The 23,342-nt window shown below is 42.2% G+C and overlaps 1 protein-coding gene across 8 annotated transcripts in view; it reads left to right on the top strand.

Annotated features, from left to right (window-relative positions):
• The window catches only part of CTNNA2 (catenin alpha 2), a 766,120-nt gene that overhangs the window by 591,140 nt on the left and 151,638 nt on the right, over positions 1 to 23,342 (top strand). For 7 of the 8 annotated variants that reach the window (XM_065597259.1, XM_065597255.1, XM_065597256.1 and 4 more), the window contains one exon: positions 16,378 to 16,458. In XM_065597259.1, the coding sequence (XP_065453331.1) occupies positions 16,378 to 16,458 (81 nt within the window). Of the gene's footprint in view, positions 1 to 1,948; positions 1,968 to 16,377; positions 16,459 to 23,342 lie in introns of those variants that run through there. The other variant, XM_065597262.1, reaches the window with a different exon arrangement.

Below are 23,342 nucleotides of genomic sequence, written 5' to 3'. Positions count from 1 at the left end.
TGGTATGCCGATGTATGTAGTTATACTAAGGTTGCCCTGAGAAAAATGTATCTAAAAATGTGAATAATTTGTCATACAAGGTTCCAGTTTCAACAAATATATGATTATATCCTGAGAGCCTAATCCTTTCGAGGTGCTGAGTACCTTCTTCCAGGCAACGCCAATGACTTCACAGAACTGGTCCTTTCTAGATCCTGAATGTTTACTTGTTTGTAATTTTAAATTCAGTGTGATGATAGCAACCCCAAAGTGGTGCCCATATTTCTTTATCTGAGAACATAGCGTTAATGTGAGTGATCACTTTTCCCCAGATTTTCAAACTCCCAGGAGGTGCTAAGGCCAATATTTAGGTGACGCTGGCATTTCACAGAATCCCTGCTCAGCTACTGACTAACTCCAGAAGCATCTTCATTCCCTAAGTGCCTAAATTTTCACTGTAAAAGTCCCATGTGCCTAAGTTTCTGCTGCTGGGTATGCACACTGCTGCCTCAGGCAGGAGCTCAGACACCTATCTCTCACCTAGGCCCCAGTGGGATTCTCAAAGAAGGTGTTACCCTGCCTATCTCACCTACAGGGGCCAGTGAAGGTAGCGTGCTCAGGGCTGTGAATTCCACTGGTTGACTAGGTGCCTAAAAGTTAGGCATTGCCACGCCTAAGTTGTCTCTATGAATCCAGCCCCTAATGGCAGCTTTTCAAAAGCAGCAAAGCATGTTAGGCACTAAACTGCCATTGAAATCAATGAGAATTTGGCTTTACATAATCCTACTAGGTGCCAGTCCTGTATACCATTGAAAACCTGCCCCCTAGGGCCAGATCTATAAAGGTACTTACACACTGCAGTGCCTCGTCCATAGTTGCTCTGCCACCTAATGGAAGTCTAAGCCCTGAATTAGGTCCCCAGATTCCCCATGCATTGTACGGGGAGAGTCAGGTGCCTATGGAAGCAACTCTCATCCTGTCCAAGATAGCCAGGAGTGAAGTGCTGAGGAGAGACGCAGGAAGAGAAGAGCGGTTTAAGGGTGCCCATGGCTTTGGTTTGCACTAGGGCTCCAAGCAGTGCATTAGTTGTGTAATGGCATCAGTGATTGGTGACTTTATGAATGCCAACTAGGTTAGGCACCTAAAAGGCTAGGTAGCAGCTGAGTGGCAATTTTGAGAATGTCACTGTCTTCTAAATAATGGACTCGGGTGTCTAAAGAGGCAGTGAGTTGTACTGTAACAGGGCGTGGCAGGGCCCCCTTTGCTCCTGTCTGTTAGGTTCACAAAGTCACTCTGGTACCCTGGGGTTAGTAACTACTGGTGCAGTTTATTCACAGACATGTTCCCACCACCATTTCTCCATATACAGTTGGCCCTTCACCATCGGGAGGGAAGGGAGGAATAGCTACCTTTCTGCTTCTGCTTCTGCTCCCACCCTGGCTTCCTTCCTCTGAGGCTTTTGTACAGCCCCAGGCTAATTAGGCAGTAGCTGTCTCTGCTTCCCTAATTAGGGCCAGGTTACCCCCAGCCAGCGCTAATTTATTCCCCTAAATGGGAGCTGACATGACCGAGGGCTGAATCAGCAACCCTTTGCCCAGCACCCTGTCACAGCACAAATACCTTATGTGGTGTGACAGACCCAGACCAGTGGGGTACAGGAGTCTGGTAGAGGGCAACTATACTGGTCACTGGATGAGTAGTTTTCTGTTCCCTGAGTGACCAGAGCAGGGGCTGCACTAGAGTAATCAGGAACCTGCTAGAACCAGTTCAGGCAGGCTAATTAGGACACCTGGAGCCAATTAAGAAGAAACTGCTAGAATCAATTAAGGCAGGCTAATCAGGGCACCTGGGTTTTAAAAAGGAGCTTACTTCAGTTTGTGGTGCAAGTATGAGGAGCTGGGAGCAAAAGGCGCAAGGAGCTGAGAGGGTGTGCTGCTGGAGGACTGAGGAGCACAAGAGTTATCAGACACCAGGAGGAAGATCCTGTGGTGAGAATAAGGAAGGTGTTTGGAGGAGGCCATGGGGAAGTAGCCCAGGGAGTTGTAGCTGTCATGCAGCTGTTAAAGGAGGCACTATAGACAGCTGCAGTCCACAGGGCCCTGGGCTGGAACCCAGAGTAGATGGTGGGCCTGGGTCCTCCCCCCCCCCCAAACCTCCCAATTGACCTGGACTGTGGGTTCTTCCAGAGGGGAAGGTCTCTGGGCTGTTCCCCAACCCACATGGTGAATCTCTGAGGCAAGAAAATCCGCCAATAAGCGCAGGACCCACCAAGATAGAGGAGGAACTTTGTCACAGTGGAAAAGGAAGGGATTGGAGATGTGTACTCGCACATAGTGTCCTTAGGAACTCTTGAGAACTCAGAGAGGCATAGCACCCTGAAATTAACAGGTAATATTAGTCATAAAATTATCCAGCCATTTACAAATCCAGTTGCAATATTTCTCTTTCTGATTTTTACTGGCTGATGGCATGCCGTGCAAAGAAGAATATCCTTCTATTTGGATTGGATTACTGCAATACATTCTCCACTTGATGACCATTCAGAGGATTTAACTGGTGCAGGAGGCAGCAGCCAAATTACTCAACAGTGTTAGATACAATTATAGATGCATTTTTCACCTTATAAGTGTCAGCAGAAAGTGACCTTGTTATGTAAATAAAGAGCAAAGTTCTGTTTATAGTTTGGAAAACACTCTGGGACCCTTTGGGTTGAAAGTTGCTATGTACTAGAAATATATAATTAATTATTGTATTAATTGCACTTATTTATTATAGCACACACAATTTCAGACATATTATTTGCTAACAATCCTATGGCTGAAAGGGACCTTGAGAGGTCCTCTAGTCCATCCCCCTGCAGTGAGGCAGGACCAAGTATACCTAGGCCATCCCCGACAGATGTTTGTTTAACCTATCCTTAAAAACCTCTGATGATGGGAATTCCACATCCTCTCTTGGAAGCCTATTCCAATACTTAACTATCGTTATAGTTAGAAAGCTTTTCCTAATATCTAACCTAAATCTCCCTTGCTACCGATTAAGCTCCTTACTTCTTGTCCTACCTTGAGTGGACATGGAGAATACCTGATTACTGTTCTCTTTATAATAGCCCTTAAAATACCTGAAGACTGCTGTCAGGTTCCCCCCCACCCTCAGTCTTCTTTTCTCAAGACTAAACATGCACAGTTTTTTTTAATCTTTCATCAGAGGTCAGGTTTTCTAAACGTATCGTTGTTGCTCTCCTCTGGATTCTCCAATTTGTCCACACCTTTCTTATAGTGTGGTGCCAGAACTGGAACCAGTACTCCAGCTGAGGCCTCACCAGTGCCAAGTAGAGTGGGATAGTTGCCTCCTGTGTCTTACACACGACACTCCTGCTAATACACCCCTGAATGATATTAGCCTTTTGTGCACCTGCATCACATTGTTGACTCGTATTCAATTTGTGAGCCACTGTAACCACCACTTCCTTTTCAGCAGTATCACCGCTTAGCCAGTTATTCCCCATTTTAGTGAATACTGAATATGCAAATAACATGTATATAGTGATGTTTAATATTAAAGTAACATGCAAATGATTGAAAAAATGATTAGTTTTTCTAATATTTATGATGGTACTAACATTTTTTGGTGTTTTATTTAAGCATTTTCTCCCACATTTGAAACCTCCCACTTGTGATTTTTTTTTTTTAAATGGCTAAATGTATTGTTATGAAAAATATCATGGATCTTGAATGGTTTGGGGCTAACATTCAAAGCAAATGTTGATAGGTAGAAAAATACATAGTACAGTCATGCATAGTTGGATGTACAATTTACATTAATAAACCATTTGCCATTGCAGAGCCATAATGTGCCAATAATTTCAGCATCACAGAGTAGCATCAGAAGAATGTTTTGTCCATTAATTAACCATTTTGTGATAACAGGTAAATGTGGTATTTTTAATGGCAATTGCTGTTGTGCAGCAACTAGTGTAATCAAGCCCTAATCCTGATTGGGGTCTCTGAAGCCTACTGAATTCAATGGAAACACTCCCCTAAACCACAATTTTCTCCCGATGAGACGATGACAGAGAACAAACCTCACTTGATAAATGTTAGTCGCATCACTTAACACACCCCGCTGGAAGATGCTCAGATATGATGGTGATGAGGGCTAAATAGGAGCCTTTATAGAATGAAATAGTGGATTGTTTCCACATTAAACAACTAGTCCTATATTAGTAAACATCCAAGCCAAATTGCATTCATCTGTGTGACACAGTAAACTAGGAAACACATCTACACATTATTGTTTATAGTGGAGTTATAGAAATCAGACATTAAATTTATATAAATAATTAAGCATTGTGCTCCGAACGTATTTACATGTTCTCCATCTCATGGTTTCCTTCTCTTACATTGCCTTCATTTTATTGTGCATGGCAAAACCAAATGTGTCTGGGATGGGGTAGCTGGCCCCTTAAAGGGAATACTGCCGCCTGGGCCATACACCCCATAATGTGGCATGGCCCTTTAATGGTTTGGGCTGGTCTGATACTCAATGCCTAAGGAGGTATGGGGAGAAGAAAGGGGTCCCAGGAAGAAGTAGCATTTACAAGGACTCCTGTTCTGTATCTTTAAGGGACTATGACCTGTAGCCTTGCTGAGAGGGTGGGGCAAAGTGCTTCTCTTCCTAAAGAAGAATGAGCTGGGAGTAGGAGCAAGCATAAATGCTGCCCTCCTACTGCATAGAAGGCAGATACCTGTAGACACTGCAGAGAGCAAGAAGGCTTCTATGAGGGCCCAGAGTTTAGGGAGAAGACAGTAGCGGGGGAAATAGGCCTGCTGAACTCTCCCAGCCTGAGCGTGACTGGGAAAGGGGCCAGCTGGAGGAGAAGCTGCCACAGGCTCTACAACTGGACCAAAGTATGACTTGAGCTCCAAGGAGAAGAGCTTAGAGGCCCCAGTCTTAAGGAGAGGGATGGAAGGCTTGTCTGAAGTAGAACCCAGCTCTGGCAGGAGGGCTGGGACCTCCTGAACATGAGTGGAAATTGAGCAGGATTTTTACATGGGGCCGGATGCGCTGCATCCGAGGGTGCTAAAGGAGTTGGTGGGTGAGATTGCAGAGCCATTAGCCATTATTTTTGAAAACTCATGGCGATCGGGGGAGGTCCCAGATGACTGGAAAAAGGCTAATGTAGTGCCCATCTTTAAAAAAGGGAAGGAGGAGGATCCGGGGAACTACAGGCCAGTCAGCCTCACCTCAGTCCCTGGAAAAATCATGGAGCAGGTCCTCAAGGAATCAATTATGAAACATTTAGAGGAGAGGAAAGTGATCAGGAACAGTCAGCATGGATTCACGAAGGGGAAGTCGTGCCTGACTAACCTAATTGCCTTCTATGATGAGATAACTGGCTCTGTGGATGAGGGGAAAGCAGTGGATGTGTTATTTCTTGACTTTAGCAAAGCTTTTGATACTGTCTCCCACAGTATTCTTGCCACCAAGTTAAAGAAGTATGGGCTGGATGAATGGACTGTAAGGTGGATAGAAAGCTGGCTAGATCGTCGGGCTCAACGGGTAGTGATCAATGGCTCCATGTCTAGTTGGCAGCCGGTTTCAAGTGGAGTGCCCCAAGGGTCGGTCCTGGGGCCGGTTTTGTTTAATATCTTTATTAATGATCTGGAGGATGGTGTGGACTGCACTCTCAGCAAGTTTGCAGATGACACTAAACTAGGAGCGTGGTAGATACACTAGAGGGTAGGGATCGGATACAGAGGGACCTAGACAAATTAGAGGATTGGGCAGAAAAAAACCTGATGAGGTTCAACAAGGACAAGTGCAGAGTCCTGCACTTAGGACAGAAGAATCCCATGCACTGCTATAGACTAGGGACCGAATGGCTAGGTAGCAGTTCTGCTGAAAAGGACCTAGGGGTCACAGTGGACGAGAAGCTGCATATGAGTCAACAGTGTGCTCTTGTTGCCAAGAAGGCTAACGGCATTTTGGGCTGTATAAGTAGGGGCATTGCCAGCAGATCGAGGGACGTGATTGTTCCCCTTTATTCGACATTGGTGAGGCCTCATCTGGAATACTGTGTCCAGTTTTGGGCCCCACACTACAAGAAGGATGTGGAAAAATTGGAAAGAGTCCAGCGGAGGGCAACAAAAATGATTAGGGGTCTGGAGCATATGACTTATGAGGAGAGGCTGAGAGAACTGGGATTGTTTAGTCTCCAGAAGAGAAGAATGAGGGGGGATTTGATAGCAGCCTTCAACTACCTGAAGGGGGGTTCCAAAGAGGATGGAGCTCGGCTGTTCTCAGTGGTGGCAGATGACAGAACAAGGAGCAATGGTCTCAAGTTGCGGTGGGGGAAGTCCAGGTTGGATATCAGGAAAAACTATTTCACTAGGAGGGTGGTGAAACACTGGAATGCGTTACCTAGGGAGGTGGTGGAGTCTCCTTCCTTGGAGGTTTTTAAGGCCCGGCTTGACAAAGCCCTGGCTGGGATGATTTAGCTGGGAATTGGTCCTGCTTTGAGCAGGGGGTTGGACTAGATGACCTCTTGAGGTCCCTTCCAACTCTGATATTCTATGATTCTATGATTCTATGGGTGTGAGAATGGGTGGCTGTGAACTTGGGTGGCTAAATAAGTAAGTTATCCTCTGTAGAATGAGAGAGTAGTTCAATCCTTTTTTGCAGGTCTGGTTTAATCTAGTCTGGGTAACTGTTTGAAAAGACCCCAGGGGCACTGAGTGCAACTTGCCTTCAGGGCCACAACAGGCCAAAAGGGGTATGCTAGAGAGGCACATGCCTTTATGACTGTTATACTTGCATCTCTGTGATGTTCTCTACAGAGAGAGAATTTATGCCAATGGCATGGAGATGGTGCTAATTACACCAGCCAAGATCTGTCCGGAAATCTTTAATGTGATTGAAAACCCATGAAGACAGTTAGGAGGAATTTTCAGTTTGGAGCTTGTGTTAATGAACAAGTTGCTAGTCTCCACTGAGCCATAGCCTGGAACTAACTTACAACTTGGAAGATCCCTGAATAAACACGATAGGTCAGTAAGGCAAGGTAGTTTACATACAGTAATCTTTCTGCTCTGTCCTTGCTGATTTTCTGTGTGAGCTGAGCCAGCCTACCTCTATGTAAATACCTCTAAATAACCAACAGTATTAACCATTAAGGCTTGACTAGGAATAAGAATCCCAAGTGGGGCTTTTTTCCTAATCTATGCAAAGTTCCCCACGCCTCCTTTACTTAATTATGGAAATAGACAAGAGAAAAATGGGCCATACTCAGTTTTAATGTGTATGTGATGAATCCCTAACAAAATTGTATGTGTGTGTGTACACACTTTGAATTAGGACAGATTGGGTAAGTGAATAATGTTAGTTACTATTCAAAAATGAAAATATATCCTGGTATTATGTAAAATCATGGGTGAAATCCTGGCCCCATTGAAGTCAATGGGAGTTTTGCCATTGACTTCAGTGGAGCCAGAAATTCACTCCATGTTTCTAAGGCTTGGTCTACACTGGGGGGGGGGTCGATTTAAGGTACGCAAATTCAGCTACGCGAATAGCGTAGCTGAATTTGACGTATCCGAGCTGACTTACCCCACCGTGAGGACAGCAGCAAATCGACCGCCGCGGCTCCCCCGTCGACGGCGCTTACTCCTACCTGTGCTGGTGGAGTACGCGTGTCGATTCAGGGATCGATTGTTGCGGCCTGACGAGACGCGATAAATCAATCCCCGAGAGATCGATTTCTACCTGCCGATCCAGGCAGGTAGTGAAGACGAGCCTTAAGAATTAATGAGATTTGTTATCTTCTGTGGAGGGTGTTAAAAGAAGGAAGTAAAAGATTATTATTTTATATAGATGAGTGGAAGGCCCTTTCTTAAACTAAAACTGGGGAAAGTATAAAATTAAATAGGATGGATTTTTCTAAGAAATTGACATACATTTTGGCAACTTTTTTTCTACTGTAAAGATTCAGCTGAGAGTTAAACTATTGCCCATTTTCCCAAAGTGGTTCAAAGCATGCTAGCCAATTGAAATTGTGAGATATATGTTGAATCTTATCTAACTATGTCTCTGTCCCAGCGTGCAGAGATAAAAAAGGGTTAACTAAATATGGCTTTCTCAAGTAACAAAAGGTTTATTGATGCTAATTCTCATTAAAATGTCAGTTGTGTACTGCTCTCTGGTGACATTGTCATTTGCACATCTATCCTTATTTTACTCTAGTTAATCAGGTTAAAATTGGTTTGTATGTGGCTGATTTTATATATATATATATATATATATATATATATATATATATATATATATATATATATATATATATATATATATATATATATATATATATATATATATATATATATATATATAAAGAGAGAGAGATATTAAACTTTCTATCACTTCCAAAAAAATTTCATTCGTTTTCCTAATATGTCAGATATTACATTTTTTTAACTTAATTTATGGCTAATGCAGTATCCTATTCAGATTATTCATATGGGGCCTGATTTTTCATCCAAAATATATTTTCCTGACCATTGTCTCCACTTAAGCTGGGGTTTTCAAATATCATTGACATTTACCTTTATTTGATAGGAAAGGTGGTATAGTCTTCTCCTGACACAACTTAGTCTCCTTTTATTGTCCATAGGGCTAAAAATACCAGAGCATATTTTCCTATCTTCCCACTTAAAGCAGCCACTTGTGTCTGTTGTTCTGTGTTTTTTTTTCTAGTACTAAGTTTCAGTTCATCACGTTTATGAAGATGTTGAAGAGAAACATAGTTTTAAAAGAGTGATATTGTTCAGCAGTGAAAAGAAGATATTAGGACTGGTATATTTTTGAATATTAATGTATACCTTAACAGTGTGATGTTACCGTTGTGAATAAACTCTAATAATGGAGGCATCTACGTAGGTGATGATAGGGGGGGGGGGGGGGAAAGTATGTTAAGGAATGGTAGCTGTTGGATCAATAGATAATCTTTCCACCTGTCTCCTTTGGGCTAAATTACTGGATAAATGACAGCTGGTCTGTCTTGATCATGCAACATGTAATACATTACTAGACTGAGCTCTCCCAGCTTCCACTTATCTCAGCAGAGAAGACAGAAGGCATCTGAGTGTGTGAAAATGATAGCATCTTCTGATTCCTTTTCACACAGCTAGAGAAGGGTTTTTTTGTATCGTAATAAATTGAACCATTATTCTGTCTAGCCTTCCAGATAAGACATCTTAAAGGGAAAAGAAGGTAGTTTCTTCCACACTTTTTATTTTGAAGTCTTCCTCTTTATTGGTGACATAACAACAAATGTGTCGTCTGTCTGCACTGGAACAATGTAGCTCTGTAATCACAGAAGCAACTTTGAGTGCTATGCAGCACCTACCTCATCCCTGTTTGTATATGGGTTTACTGTCACCTTTCTTCTGGCTAATAAAATCTAGATGCTAGTGTGATAATGCTCATGTGACGGTGCTGCTTGTGGGAGCCAGCTGAGGTCACTCAATTAGGGTGAACTGCAAACAAAACGGGGCATACAAACCCCAAAAGCTGGTGGTTATTCCAATGCTTAGATTTACCAAGTCAGCACAAAACAGCTTCTATAGTACCTCACTGGTTACTCAGAAGTCCAAACAACATAGTTCCCTTAAAGTACCCAGCCTCAGGCCTCTGTCCAGACACACCTGTCAGATATGATGATGATTACTGAAAATCTTATCTCATCATATAAAAGAAAAGGTTCTTCCAAACCCAAAGGATCAGCCACATACCCAGGTCCAATTATAACTTAGATCTTACCCAAAATACACACTATAGTCAATTCTTATTAACTAAGTTAAATTTTATTAAAAAAGAAAAGAGAGAGTGTTGGTTAAAAGATCAATATACATACAGACTTGAATTCAATTCTTGAGGATCAGATACATAGCAGAGGTGAGCTTGTAGTTGCCAAAAGTCTTTTTAGATATAGTCCATAGGTTATAGTCCAATGTCCATATTCAGGGTAGCTCCAGTCAATGACTGGGGATCTCAATCCTTGTGGCTTAAGGTTTTCCCCCTCTTGAAACCCAAAGCAGATCTGAGATGCAGAAGGATCGTGTCCCAAGGTTTTTATACATTTCCCGCAGCCTTTGGCCCTGAGAAAACAATAGGCTCAACTTGCCTTCTTCTAAACATCATGGCAATTAGCCCAGGATAATTTATCCATTAAACAGTTCAGATACAGGTTACCACAACCTTCAAAGAGACATATAGACAATAATACTATTTCATTCAAGCATCATCATAAATGTTAATATTCCTTTTTTTAATCTTTGAATTAAAGCTATAGCAATAGACAAGACTTGTTTGCTTACATCACAAAACCTGACCAAACATCTACCCTTCTACCTCTAACAATACAGACTTACATTTCAAAGCTCTATTCATTTACCTATCTTCCTAACCAGTCTCTACAGGTCAGCCATGGGTCAGGTCAGTCAGTGAGTTAATTCACTCTTTCTGGCCCTGTCACCTTCCACTGAGATATTATATTACACTTATAACGTCACAGCTCAGTTGGGTGATTATTCAGCATACAGGATCTCAGCTCAAGGTCCCTTTTTTATCTCTGACTTTATAATGATGTCCATCATAGATTCATAGATTCTAGGACTGGAAGGGACCTCGAGAGGTCATCGAGCCCAGTCACCTGCCCTCATGGCAGGACCAAATACTGTCTAGACCATCCCTGATAGACATTTTCTAACCTACTCTTAAATATCTCCAGAGATGGAGATTCCACAACCTCCCTAGGCAATTTATTCCAGTGTTTAACCACCCTGACAGTTAGGAACTTTTTCCTAATGTCCAACCTAGACCTCCCTTGCTGCAGTTTAAGCCCATTGCTTCTTGTTCTATCCTTAGAGGCTAAGATGAACAGGTTTTCTCCCTCCTCCTTATGTCACCCTTTTAAATACCTGAAAACTGTTATCATGTCCCCTCTCAGTCTTCTCTCCAGGTCATTTTGAATTTTAATCCTATCCTCCAAAGCATTTGCAACCCCTCCCAGCTTGGTGTCATCCAAAACTTTATAAGTGTACTCTCTATGCCATTATATCAATCATTGATGAAGATAGTGAACAGAACTGGATCGAGAACTGACCCATGCAGGATTCCACTTGTTATGCCCTTCCAGTTTGACTGTGAACCACTGATAACTGCTCCCACCTTATAGTAGCTCCATCTAGGTTGTATTTCCCTAGTTTGTTTATGAAAAGGTCATGCGAGACCGTATCAAAAGACTTACTAAAGTCAAAATATACCACATCTACCACTTCCCCCCCTATTCACAAGGCTTGTTACCCTGTCAAAGAAAGCTATTAGGAATTTGTTCTTAACAAATCCATGCTGACTGTTACTTATCACCATATTATTCTCTAGGTGTTTGCAAATCTATTGTTTAATTATTTGCTCCATTATTTTTCTGGGTACTGAAGTTAAACTGACTGGTTTGTAATTTCCTGGGTTGTCCTTATTTCCCATTTTTATGGATAGGCATTATATTTGTCTTTTCCCCATCCTCTGGAATCTTTCCCATCTTCCACAACTTTTTGAAGACAATCGTTAATAGATACTTGTCAGTAGCCCATTGACAAAGACCCATCCCAGTTGGCTGAAAAGAAACCGGACAAGGAGAGGAATGGCTCCCGGGCTATTTGGATGGGACTAAAATTGATGGAGATGGTATGTGAAAATGTCCTGACAGAGAAATAATATGTGAATAGTTAAGCTTGAGTTGTGATGATGGAATCACTGACCTGGCTGAAGCTGATGCGTGTGCCCCACATCTCCACCTTCCCCCGTATCTGGGTTACTCCATTCTACCTCCTCATGCAAGAGGCTCTTTGGGCCTCCCATTTCCTTCTCCCTCCCATGTCTGGGGCTGTGTGTGCCCCACATTCCCTCCTCCCACACCTGCCACAGGTTCTGCGCCTCTCTCCCAGTTCCAAAGTACTTTTCATGCCCCCCGGATGCGGGGGAGGAACAGAGAAATGCCCTGATATTGAGTGTAAGGCCTCACTTTGTCAGCCAGTTCCCTTCAAGGAACCCAGGCAGAAGATCTACCCCATAACAATTCTGATACAAGAGTTTTTAAAGACTACAATAAATAAACTTTTATAACATATATATTTTATGTTTTATATTTTCAGCCTACAACGGATGGCATTTGACAGAGCTGCCGGATGCTATGTAACATCACGTGCCATGCCATTTTTGCCAATAATACTATTTATTTAAGGTGTTGCTCTTGCTCTCCTGTTTGAAACTGTGTACTGAGGAAGGCATCGTAACCCTTTACAAATGTAAACAGCAACAATAGCGGCATTGTTCGGGAGGGCGGGATAGCTCAGTGATTTGAGCATTGACCTGCTAAACCCAGGGTTATGAGCTCAATCCTTGAGGGGGCCATTTAAGGATCTGGGGCAAAATCAGTACTTGGTCCTGTTAGTGAAGGCAGGGGGCTGGACTCGATGATGTTTCAGGATCCCTTCCAGTTCTATGAGATAGGTATATCTCCATATATAAACTCTGAGGGAATGACATTACTTCCAAAGCATATTGGGTCAATCATAGATTCATAGAGTCTAGGACTGGAAGGGACCTCGAGAGGTCATCGAGTCCAGTCCCCTGCCCGCATGGCAGGACCAAATACCGTCTAGACCATCCCTGATAGACATTTATCTAACCTACTCTTAAATATCTCCAGAGATGGAGATTCCACAACCTCCCTAGGCAATTTATTCCAGTGTTTAACCACCCTGATAGTTAGGAACTTTTTCCTAATGTCCAACCTAGACCTCCCTTGCTGCAGTTTAAACCCATTGCTTCTGGTTCTATCCTTAGAGGCTAAGGTGAACAAGTTTTCTCCCTCCTCCTTATGACACCCTTTTAAATACCTGAAAACTGCTATCATGTCCCCTCTCAGTCTTCTCTTTTCCAAACTAAACAAACCCAATTCTTTCAGCCTTCCTTCATAGGCCATGTTCTCAAGACCTTTAATCATTCTTGTTGCTCTTCTCTGGACCCTTTCCAATTTCTCCACATCTTTTTTAAAATGCGGTGCCCAGAACTGGACACAATACTCCAGCTGAGGCCTAACCAGAGCAGAGTAGAGCGGAAGAATGACTTCTCGTGTCTTGCTCACAACACACCTGTTAATACATCCCAGAATCATGTTTGCTTTTTTTGCAACAGCATCACACTGTTGACTCATATTTAGCTTGTGGTCCACTATAACCCCTAGATCCCTTTCTGCCGTACTCCTTCCTAGACAGTCTCTTCCCATTCTGTATGTGTGAAACTGATTTTTCCTTCCTAAGTGGAGCACTTTGCATTTGTCTTTGTTAAACTTCATCCTGTTTACCTCAGCCCATTTCTCCAATTTGTCCAGATCATTTTGAATTATGACCCTGTCCTCCAAAGCAGTTGCAATCCCTCCCAGTTTGGTATCATCCACAATCAAAATAATGTGTTTGAAATTAAGAAGGTGTATATTTGTAAAGGGTTACAATGCCTCCCTTTCCACAACTACTCATGCTCAGAGTAATTCTGGGTGACATTGAGTAGTTGTGTAAGACATCAGAACAGTCTCCCAAGAAATTACGTTTGGGACATTCAGAACTGGATTGCAAAGGCTAGATCCTCAGCTGCAATAGAGTTCTGTTTGCAGAGGACCTGGTTATGAGGGTAAGGGAGGACAAGATGGATGTATCCCATCTCTGTTCTTCCCCAGGACTTTTGATGTTGGTTCAGTCCATGGCATAATTTAGACCAAGCTCAGGTTCGCTGCTATAAATCATTGTTCCTTGCAATGGTGCTTAGAATGGCTGGAGATAGCCATAACACAGCATGCTCTATCCTTGTCCCCCATCAGCCCTGGCTTGGCCCCTGCACTGAGAGGGTTGAACTTTGGGAGAATTCCCAGCTGCCTGGTCAGGGCAGCTTTATGATCCCTTTTAATGGGTACTAAATGGAAGTACTTGATTCTGCATCAGTGAAATCAAGGGAGGACCCAAGAAAAATTTGCCCTGCACCAAATGAGTTCATAAATGCTAGTCAACTGTTGCATAGTGATGTGACTATTTAAAAAATTCATCCTGAAGTGGCTTTAAATTATGTTGATTAGCATATTAATTATTATCATTTTGCTAATATGCAGAGTAACTTGCATTGTTTATTGGCAGCTCTTTTTACATAACAATGAGGTATTATCCCTATGATGGCAATCCATGGATTAAAATATTTCATACAGTTTTACCTCTTGCAACAGCTCTGGGATCAGAACTTCACCTGGTAGCCAGCTTGAAGAGAGAGGAGAAAGAGAGACCTTAAATAACATTACATACATAAAAAGCGACAGAGTCCTGTAAAAAGCAACAGAGAGTCCTGTGGCACCTTTAAGTGTAACAGATGTATTGGAGCATAAGCTTTCGTGGGTGAATACCCACTTCGTCAGACGCATGCTTATGCTCCAATACGTCTGTTAGTCTATAAAGTGCCACAGGACTCTTTGTCACTTTTTACAGACCCAGACTAACACGGCTACCCCTCTGATACATTACATACATAGTCTCTCAACAGAGAAATGAAAGTGGCATTGAATACTAATGTCACTAAGCTGCTTTACTGCAAACAGTTAAAATATATGTAACAGTTACTCGATTTTTTTTTATGAGAGTACAGCTTTATATTCTAAGTTTAAACTAGCACCTTGATTGTATTGATATATTATATAGACCAGCACACTTGACAATCCCTCTTTCTGTTGCCACAATTCAAATATGTTTTGATTACATATCTTATCAGTCCAAATCTCTTTCCTTTGTTTGTAATGTTAAATTTCACCTTGACAAACTTTAGGCTAACCATTTAAAAACACGGTGCCCACTAACTTGACTGACACACTAGTGCCTTGCGGTAGGGGGGATGACACACCTGTACTACCAACTCACCAGTGGGCTACACAAATATATTCTGTTGTAAAATATGGAAGGGGTTTATAGTCCCTATTCTCTTGTGTGGGTGTGTACAATTCACTTCAATCAGTTTATCATTAATTTTTTTTTCCTGAACCTAAGGAGTAAAATTGTATTTTATTTGAAATCCTATTGTCGTTTGCTACTGTAATGTTTGAATTTCTAGATTGAGAAAAGAGGAGCTGCAGAGGATTTACAGATTCCTGACTGATTATAAATGCATTGGCCTTTTATCAGAATTAACATTACAGTAATACAAGTCAAACATTGAGTCAGCTAAATGGTTAAAGCAGAGGATGAGAAGATGACCATTTAGAGTTGATAGCATAGTCATATGTCTTAGAGAAATCATTATTGAAAGGGTAGGTTTAAAAAACCTTTTGAAAGTGAATTTGCAGTAGATCCCAGAAATATATGCTGTTAGGCTCTTTTGGAAGTACAAAATCCTGGTTAATCGTATGTGGGGGATCATTGTAAATATGATATTTGAAAACAGATGTGGGAAAAGAAAATGGGAGAAAGGATTGAAGAGTTCTTTGTTATTCTTGATAAACAAAACCCTACCTATCAAATAGATTTCAATGTGATAAGAAATTTAGCAAATCTTTAGAGAAGCAGCCTTCTCCTAAAAGAAAGATAATACAGCTGACAGTCACTTAAAACTTTTTTGTACCTTGGAACTTTAAAAAGATTTTTTTTTTTACCCTAAGCTGCAGAAAACTTCCCCTTTCTCCCCCTCCCCTTTTTAATCTTCATTGAGGATCTTTGCTTTGAGACTTCCCACACAAGAGAGCGCTTTAAGTGGAAGTCTCCTTTATACTATATCTGATGTCTGCCAGTATAATTCTTGTTACAATCATTTGGAACATTTTCCTTCTGTCCTCAAGCTGTTTTGCTGCTTATTATCATGTTTAACATACCCACCGCCTGGCAGGACAGAGATTAGAAACTCTTAATATTTGTTATATAGTGAGAGGTCTTGCCATTTTTGGCAGCAAGTGCTATAGTATGCGAACATAATGTATCAGTGCAAAAGTTCTGAACTGTCTAGTAAGTCACATTAATCTCCTTTTTTTATCCTTTTATGAATTGTTCAAAAATCTGCTATACTCAGCAGTGTCCCCTTAATAGTGTGGTTGATAACGTATATTGAAAAGAAACCTTTATTTGTGCTGTGATGGGTGCAAACAATACAGAGATAGATTTACTGTATGTATACATAGATATTTAGGTGTTTTTTGAAAGTACTGAATGCTTCTTTTGATACATTTTCAGAATTTTAAACCCTGTATATTTAGACTGTATTTTTTTTTTGCATCTTTGAACTGTTTTTTTAATCATAAAAACATATATTTTTTAATAGACTGGGAGAAAAGAAAAAGGGGACCCTCTGAACATTGCCATTGACAAGATGACCAAAAAAACAAGGGATCTACGAAGACAGGTATTTTGTGCTCTTCATTATGCATGTTCATTTTCAAGAAAGTTATTGTTCTGCCTGTTCAGACAGTCTTTGACACTAGTAGAATTAGAAAAATGCATGATCTGTTTATGATTTATTATTACCTTATAATTAATGGTGGCTGCAGGTTTAATACCCGCTGAGTAACAATGGAGAAACTGAATTACCTGCTAGATGAATCACCCAGTGCTCTTTATGTCGAGGAGGAGGGAAAACACTCTAAGCTTTAGTTGCCTCTGGAACCACTAAAGCCAGTTGTGCAGACAGAAGCTGGGAATGAGTGACTTGGGATGGATCACTTGATCTGTTCATTCCCTCTGGGGCACTGGCCACTGTCAGAAGACAGGATACTGGGCTAGATGGATCTTTGGTCTGACCCAGTAGGACCGTTCTTATGTTCTTATGCAGCCACCGACATATGTGCTTATCTTTGCTCATATGAGTAGTCCCATTGAAATACATGGAATTATTAACGTGAATAATGTTAAGCACGTGTGTGTTTGTAGGACTGGAGCCAAAGCCTCTAACATTTTAAAAGGAAACCCACCTAAAATGCTTGTTAAATGGAGAAAGCATATGGATCGGGAGAAGAAGGAAAAACAGTAGTGAAAAAGTGCTTATTGCTTTTTCCATACTATTTTTTTCCTTATTCTACTAGGCAATGTATTTTGTAACAGAATAATATGATGCAAAATACTGAAACTGGAGATGGGCAACTGCATGGGAGAGGAGGGAGTTGGATTTTTTTCCCCCCTAAATTAAATTTCCTTGGTGCTTTCCCAATTTCACATTAAGGATAGAAGGACCTTCCTCTTCTTTTGTGTGATGAAATCCCAGCACTGAGTTGGTCCATGGTTGAGACATTATCAGAAAGGATCAGCTGGCCAATCAGACCATTGCTATATACAAACAGGCCAAACTATGCAAATAAGCATGATGAAATAAGCACCCAAGTCTGTATTTAGGTACCTGTATAAGTAGCCTTGCTTGCAGAGGTGCTAGGCATCCACCGTTTTTATGTATGTGAGTGCTCATCACCTTGAAAATTAGGCCATTCATTTAGCTACTTCCCTTTTGACACCCAGGTATGAAAATATTGGCCCCAATGCGCATTGCAATACTGTAATAATAAAAAATGTTGCAGTTTTACAATGTGTTATAGTTGGACACCTCCCCCCCCAGTATGAATCATCAGCCATGCTGTAGGAAAGCGAACATTATCTCTGTTGCTGAAGTTAATGAGAGCAGAAAAATACTGCATCTCTGCAGGTCCAGCCTCCTGATGTTTGAGACCTCAAGCTGCAAGAGTGCGGTTTGCACCATATGTTGTCTCCCACTCTGTTCCCACTGCTAGAGTGATGTACAAGGTCAACACACAAGTTGCTATTCTGTGTGGGGCCCCCAGCAATCACTTGCATGGCACATGTCTGAAATCAGGTTCCAGTCTCAGATGGGACTATGTAAAAATGGCACCTCCTTACTCAACACAACTGTTCCTTGTGTTCATTCGGCATCATCTCTACTAACTTCAACCACAAAAGTAAGTTGGAGCTAATCATGTGAGCAAAGTTAAGTGTATGTCGGTTTTTGCAGAATTGGAACTAAAACCTCTAACATTCTATCTGGGTTTTATTCCTGCTAGCCCTGAAGAGTCTATTATTTATTAGAGTTACTGTAGCAGCCCAAGGCCCTTCTCATTATAATCAAATCACAAATGTAGTAGGTGCTATGGAAATGAACAGGAAGACAGTCACAGCACTGAAGAGTGTATAATCAGAGTGGAAATTGACCACAGCTAAGAGACAAAAACTGCATTCTATTTCTCCTTCTGTATCATCAAGAGAATGAGTGCTTATCTCCACTCAGTTGCAGCTATGAAACTCCACTTAAGCAATGATATTACACCGGTATCACTGAGGACATATCTGAAGACAGGGTGTTTGCACATGTGGGGTTGCCCAGTGGAGTTGGCAGGATTTGTCCAATAGATTCTTTATAATAGGCAAGGAGGTTCAAGAAGAAATGAACCAAGTTTGAGACTTCAGGGCTGGCAGTTTGCAATCTTTTTACTTGTGAATTAATCACATTATAAGCAGACATTTTTCAGGGACAGCAAACATGGAGCCTCATCATGCCATCCAGGGACATGGTTTAGTGTTTATGTCATGACATCAGTACCTGGTGCTGGCCAGGGAAGCTAATGATCCAACTAGCGGACCAAATTTCGTGATGAATCCTGATCCTCTGCCACCCGAGGCACATTGCACATTCTCTAAGCAGAATAATACCCTTTTTACAGAGTCACTTTTTAGAGTAGGAGCCTCTTTAAGTTATTGTCAATCAGACTCCACCCAGTTCTAGGTAAATAACAATGAGCTGGGGATCTACAAAATGAATTTGTGGGCAAGGGAGGGATTGTCTTCCTTCTGTCAGAAAGCGCTCTCTTCCCAGGCTTCAGCAGTCAGACTGATTCTTTTTTTTTTTCCCCTCCCCTCTCCCCCCCCCCCCCAGGCCACTCTACTCCAGATCTCATTGAGGGTTTTATTTGGTTAGACAAAGGAATGCATGGGCATGCTGACATGGTTGTGGTTGGGGAATCTGGTGTTCAAAATCCATTTCACAATTTCTAGTGGTATCCGTTTTCCTCTTTTGGAGGAATAACACCCTTTATAATCATCACTTTGAATCCTCTGGGTATTTGAAAAATATTATGTAGATCTAATTTTTACATCTGCATGTCAACTGTGAATGAGAATAATATCAAACTGAGTCAGACTGAATAAGTGCTTAGAAGCAAGTGTCCCACAGCAGCCTACTGCTTCCTGCTGCCACTTACTTTGTTTTCAGTTGTTTGGGAAAAGCAGAGACTTCTGTGTCTGATAACAAGTTGTGCCAATTGGCAAGATTTTTTGCTTTTTTGTACACCCAAGTTTGTCTAAAGGAAACAAACCAACCCCCCCAATTGGAAACATCGTAGTATGCTACAGCCGACAAGAAAGCTCACAGCAGTGAGAAGCCTGCTGTTGCCAGTTATTTTGTTTGTATGTTCTCTCTATTGAGAAAAAAATACTAACTCTATAGTTTAAATATTACAACTAATCAGAAACAGCATGTACACACAATCTTTGAGACACTGTGACTCGGCGGTAACATTGGAACAAAGATAAACAGGGAAGAATTTGGCTTACGTGCATGCTGAATGCAGTGATGGCCAACATGGCTATAGATCATTTGGAGTGGAGTTAGCAGTGTACCAGCTGTTCTGCTGTCACCACCACTGGTGTTCCACCTGTTAATTCCGCTGCCTCCTACCATTGCTGCCACAGTCTCTGTGCCCCAGATTCTCCTTCAGTTTAGCAGCTGATCTTGTTCAGCCACTTTTCACCAGTGTTTCTTTGAGTTACCGTAATTAAAATGTTTTGATCACTATATGATGGCAACCAAATCAGGGCTTTGTGTTGTGCAGAATTTAGAAGTTTGGGGGGGGTTGTTCTGAATAGTCATGAAAACAGATTTCAGAATCTCAGTCTTTTGTGAAACAGAGTTTACTCTCTGCGGAGCTTTAGTTCACAGGATGTTGTACTAAAAGAATAGGAATCAGGATTGTAACGTTAAAAATCCAAAAATCACTAGGATAACATTTTCGTTTCAGTAAATTCATTTGGTGGTCCAAATCTTTAGAATGGTAGAAACACATTATATATGTAAGTTTATATAATTCATAAATAAAATCCTCTGTATCATTGGCACACTTATTAATTGGTTTCTTGTATCAACTGACTAAAAGGATCTTGGAGACCCTTCTCGTTACATCTCTTGTCTTAGCATATCATTTTATGCTCTTTATGTGGGGCAGCACCATTGAGAGGAAGTTGCATTACCGTTGCTTATGAACTCTGGGAACAAATCGTATTTTACAGCACTTTGAAAGCCATTCAAAATGCATGTATACGCTAGCGTCTCCAGGAGTAAAAACGTGAGCATTAGGCCAAGCTGTTAGACAAAGGTAGGGTGACCGGATGTGCTGATTTTATAGGGACAGTCCCAATATTTGAGGCTTTTTCTTATATAGGCACCTATTACCCCTCACCCCCTTGCTATCTGGGCACCCTAGACAAAGGGGAAACCTAACCCCGGAAAATGTATTCTGTTGCAGTAGGCTTTATGGTATCTAAATCCATATAATGCAAATTATACCATGGACTGATGCTTACATAATAGTCTATGGATTCAAATCTATCAAAGAATATCTCCAACCCCCTGCCCAAAGCAGGACCAACCCCCAACTAAATCATCCCAGCAAGGGCTTTGTCAAGCCTGACCTTAAAAACTCCTAAGGAAGAAGATTCCATCACCTCCCTAGGTAACTCAGTCCAGTGCTTCATCACCCTCCTAGTGAAAAAGTTTTTCCTAATATCCAACCTAAACCTGCCCCACTGCAACTTGAGACCATTGCTCCTTGTTCTGTCATCTGCTACCACTGAGAACAGTCTAGATCCATACTCTTTGAAACGCCCTTTCAGGTAGTTCTTCTCTTCTGCATATTAAACAATCCCAGTTCCCTCAGCCTCTCCTCATAAGTCATGTGCTCCAGACCCCTAATCATTTTTGTTGCACTCCGCTGGACTCTTTCCAATTTTTCCACATCCTTCTTGTAGTGTGGGGCCCAAAACTGGACACAGTACTCCAGATGAGGTCTCACCAATGTCGAATAGAGGGGAACGATCGCGTCCCTTGATCTGCTGGCAATGCCCCTACTTATACAGCCCAAAATGCTGTTTGCCTTCTTGGCAACAAGGGCACACTGTCGACTCATATCCTGCTTCTCGTCCACTGTAACCCCTACGTCCTTTTCTGCAGAACTGCTGCCTAGCCATTCAGTCCCTAGTCTGTAGCAGTGCATGGGATTCTTCCGTCCTAAGTGCAGGACTCTGCACTTGTCCTTGTTGAACCTCATCAGGTTTCTTTTGGCCCAATCCTCTAATTTGTCTAGGTCCCTCTGTATCCTATCCTTACCCTCCAGCATATCTATCACTCCTCCCAGTTTAGTGTCATCTGCAAACTTGCTGAGAGTGCAGTCCATGCCATCCTCTAGATCATTAATGAAGATATTGAACAAAACCGGCCCCAGAACTGACCCTTGGGGCACTCCTCTTGATACCGGCTGCCGACTAGACATGGAGCCATTGATCACTACTTGTTGAGCCCGATGATCTAGCCAGCTTTCTATCCACCTTATAGTCCATTCATCCAGCCCATACTTCTTTAACTTGCCGGCAAGAATACCATGGGAGACCGTATCAAAAGTTTTGCTAAAGTCTAGGAATAACACATCCACTGCTTTCCCCTCATCCATGGAGCCAGTTATCTCCTCACAGAAGGCAATTAGTTTAGTCAGGCATGACTTGCCTTTGGTGAATCCGTGCTGACTGTTCCTGATCACTTTCCTCTCCTCTAGTGCTTCAGAATTGATTCCTTGAGGACCTGCTCCAGGATTTTTCCAGGAACTGAGGTGAGGCTGACTGGCCTGTCGTTCCCCGGATCCTCCTCCTTCCCTTTTTAAAGATGGGTACTACATTAGCCTTTTTTCAGTCATCCGGGACCTCCCCCGATCGCCATGAGTTTTCAAAGATAATGGCCAAAGGCTCTGCAATCACATCTGCCAACTCCTTTAGCACCCTCAGATGCAGCATCCGGCCCCATGGATTTGTGCTCATCGAGCTTTTCTAAATAGTCCCAAACCACTTCTTTCTCCACAGAGGGCTGGTCACCTCCTCCTCATGCTGTGCTGCCCAGTGCAGCGGTCTGGGAGCTGACCTTGTTCGTGAAGACAGAGGTAAAAAAAGCATTGAGTACATTAGCTTCTTCCACATCCTCTGTCTCTAAGTTGCCTCCCTCATTCAGTAAGGGGCCCACACTTTCCTTGACTTTCTTCTTGTTGCTAACATACCTGAAGAAGCCCTTCTTGTTTCTCTTAACATCTCTTGTTAGCAGCAACTCCAAGTGTGATTTCGCCTTCCTGATTTCACTCCTGCATGCCTGAGCAATATTTTTATACTCCTCCCTGGTCATTTGTCCAATCTTCCACTTCTTGTAAGCTTCTTTTTTGTGTTTAAGATCAGCAAGGCTTTCACTGTTAAGCCAAGCTGGTCACCTGCCATATTTACTATTCTTTCTACACATCGGGATGGTTTGTTCCTGCAACTTTAATAAGGATTCTTTAAAATACAGCCAGCTCCCCTGGACTCCTTTCCCCTTCATGTTATTCTCCCAGGAGATCCTGCCCATCAGTTCCCTGAGGGAATCAAAGTCCGCTTTTCTGAAGTCCAGGGTCCGTATTCTGCTGCTCTCCTTTCTTCCTTGTGTCAGGATCCTGAACTCGAGCATCTCATGGTCACTGCCTCCCAGGTTTCCATCCAATTTTGCTTCCCCTACTAATTCTTCCCTGTTTGTGAGCAGCAGGTCAAGAACAGCTCGGCCCCTAGTTGGTTCCTCCAGCACTTTCACCAGGAAATTGTCCCCTACACTTTCTAAAAACTTCCTGGATTGTCTGTGCACCGCTCTGTATATTGCTCTGCCAGCAGATATCAGGATAATTAAAGTCTCCCATGAGTACCAGGGCCTGCGATCTAGCAACTTCTGTTAGTTGCCGGAAGAAAGCCTCCTCCACCTCATCCCTCTGGTGGTCTATAGCAGACTCCCACCACGACATCACCCTTGTTGCTCATGCTTCTAAGTTTAATCCAGAGACTCTCAGGTTTTTCTGCAGTTTCATACTGGAGCTCTGAGCAGTCATACTGCTCTTACATACAATGCAACTCCCCCACCTTTTCTGCCCTGTCTGTCCTTCCTGAACAGTTTATATC

The sequence above is a fragment of the Chrysemys picta genome, chromosome 5 (genome assembly GCF_011386835.1).
Source record: "Chrysemys picta bellii isolate R12L10 chromosome 5, ASM1138683v2, whole genome shotgun sequence".
NCBI classification, from domain to species: domain Eukaryota; kingdom Metazoa; phylum Chordata; order Testudines; family Emydidae; genus Chrysemys; species Chrysemys picta.
Note: the sequence above shows the minus strand (reverse complement) of the source record. Positions and strands in the feature narration are given on the sequence as shown.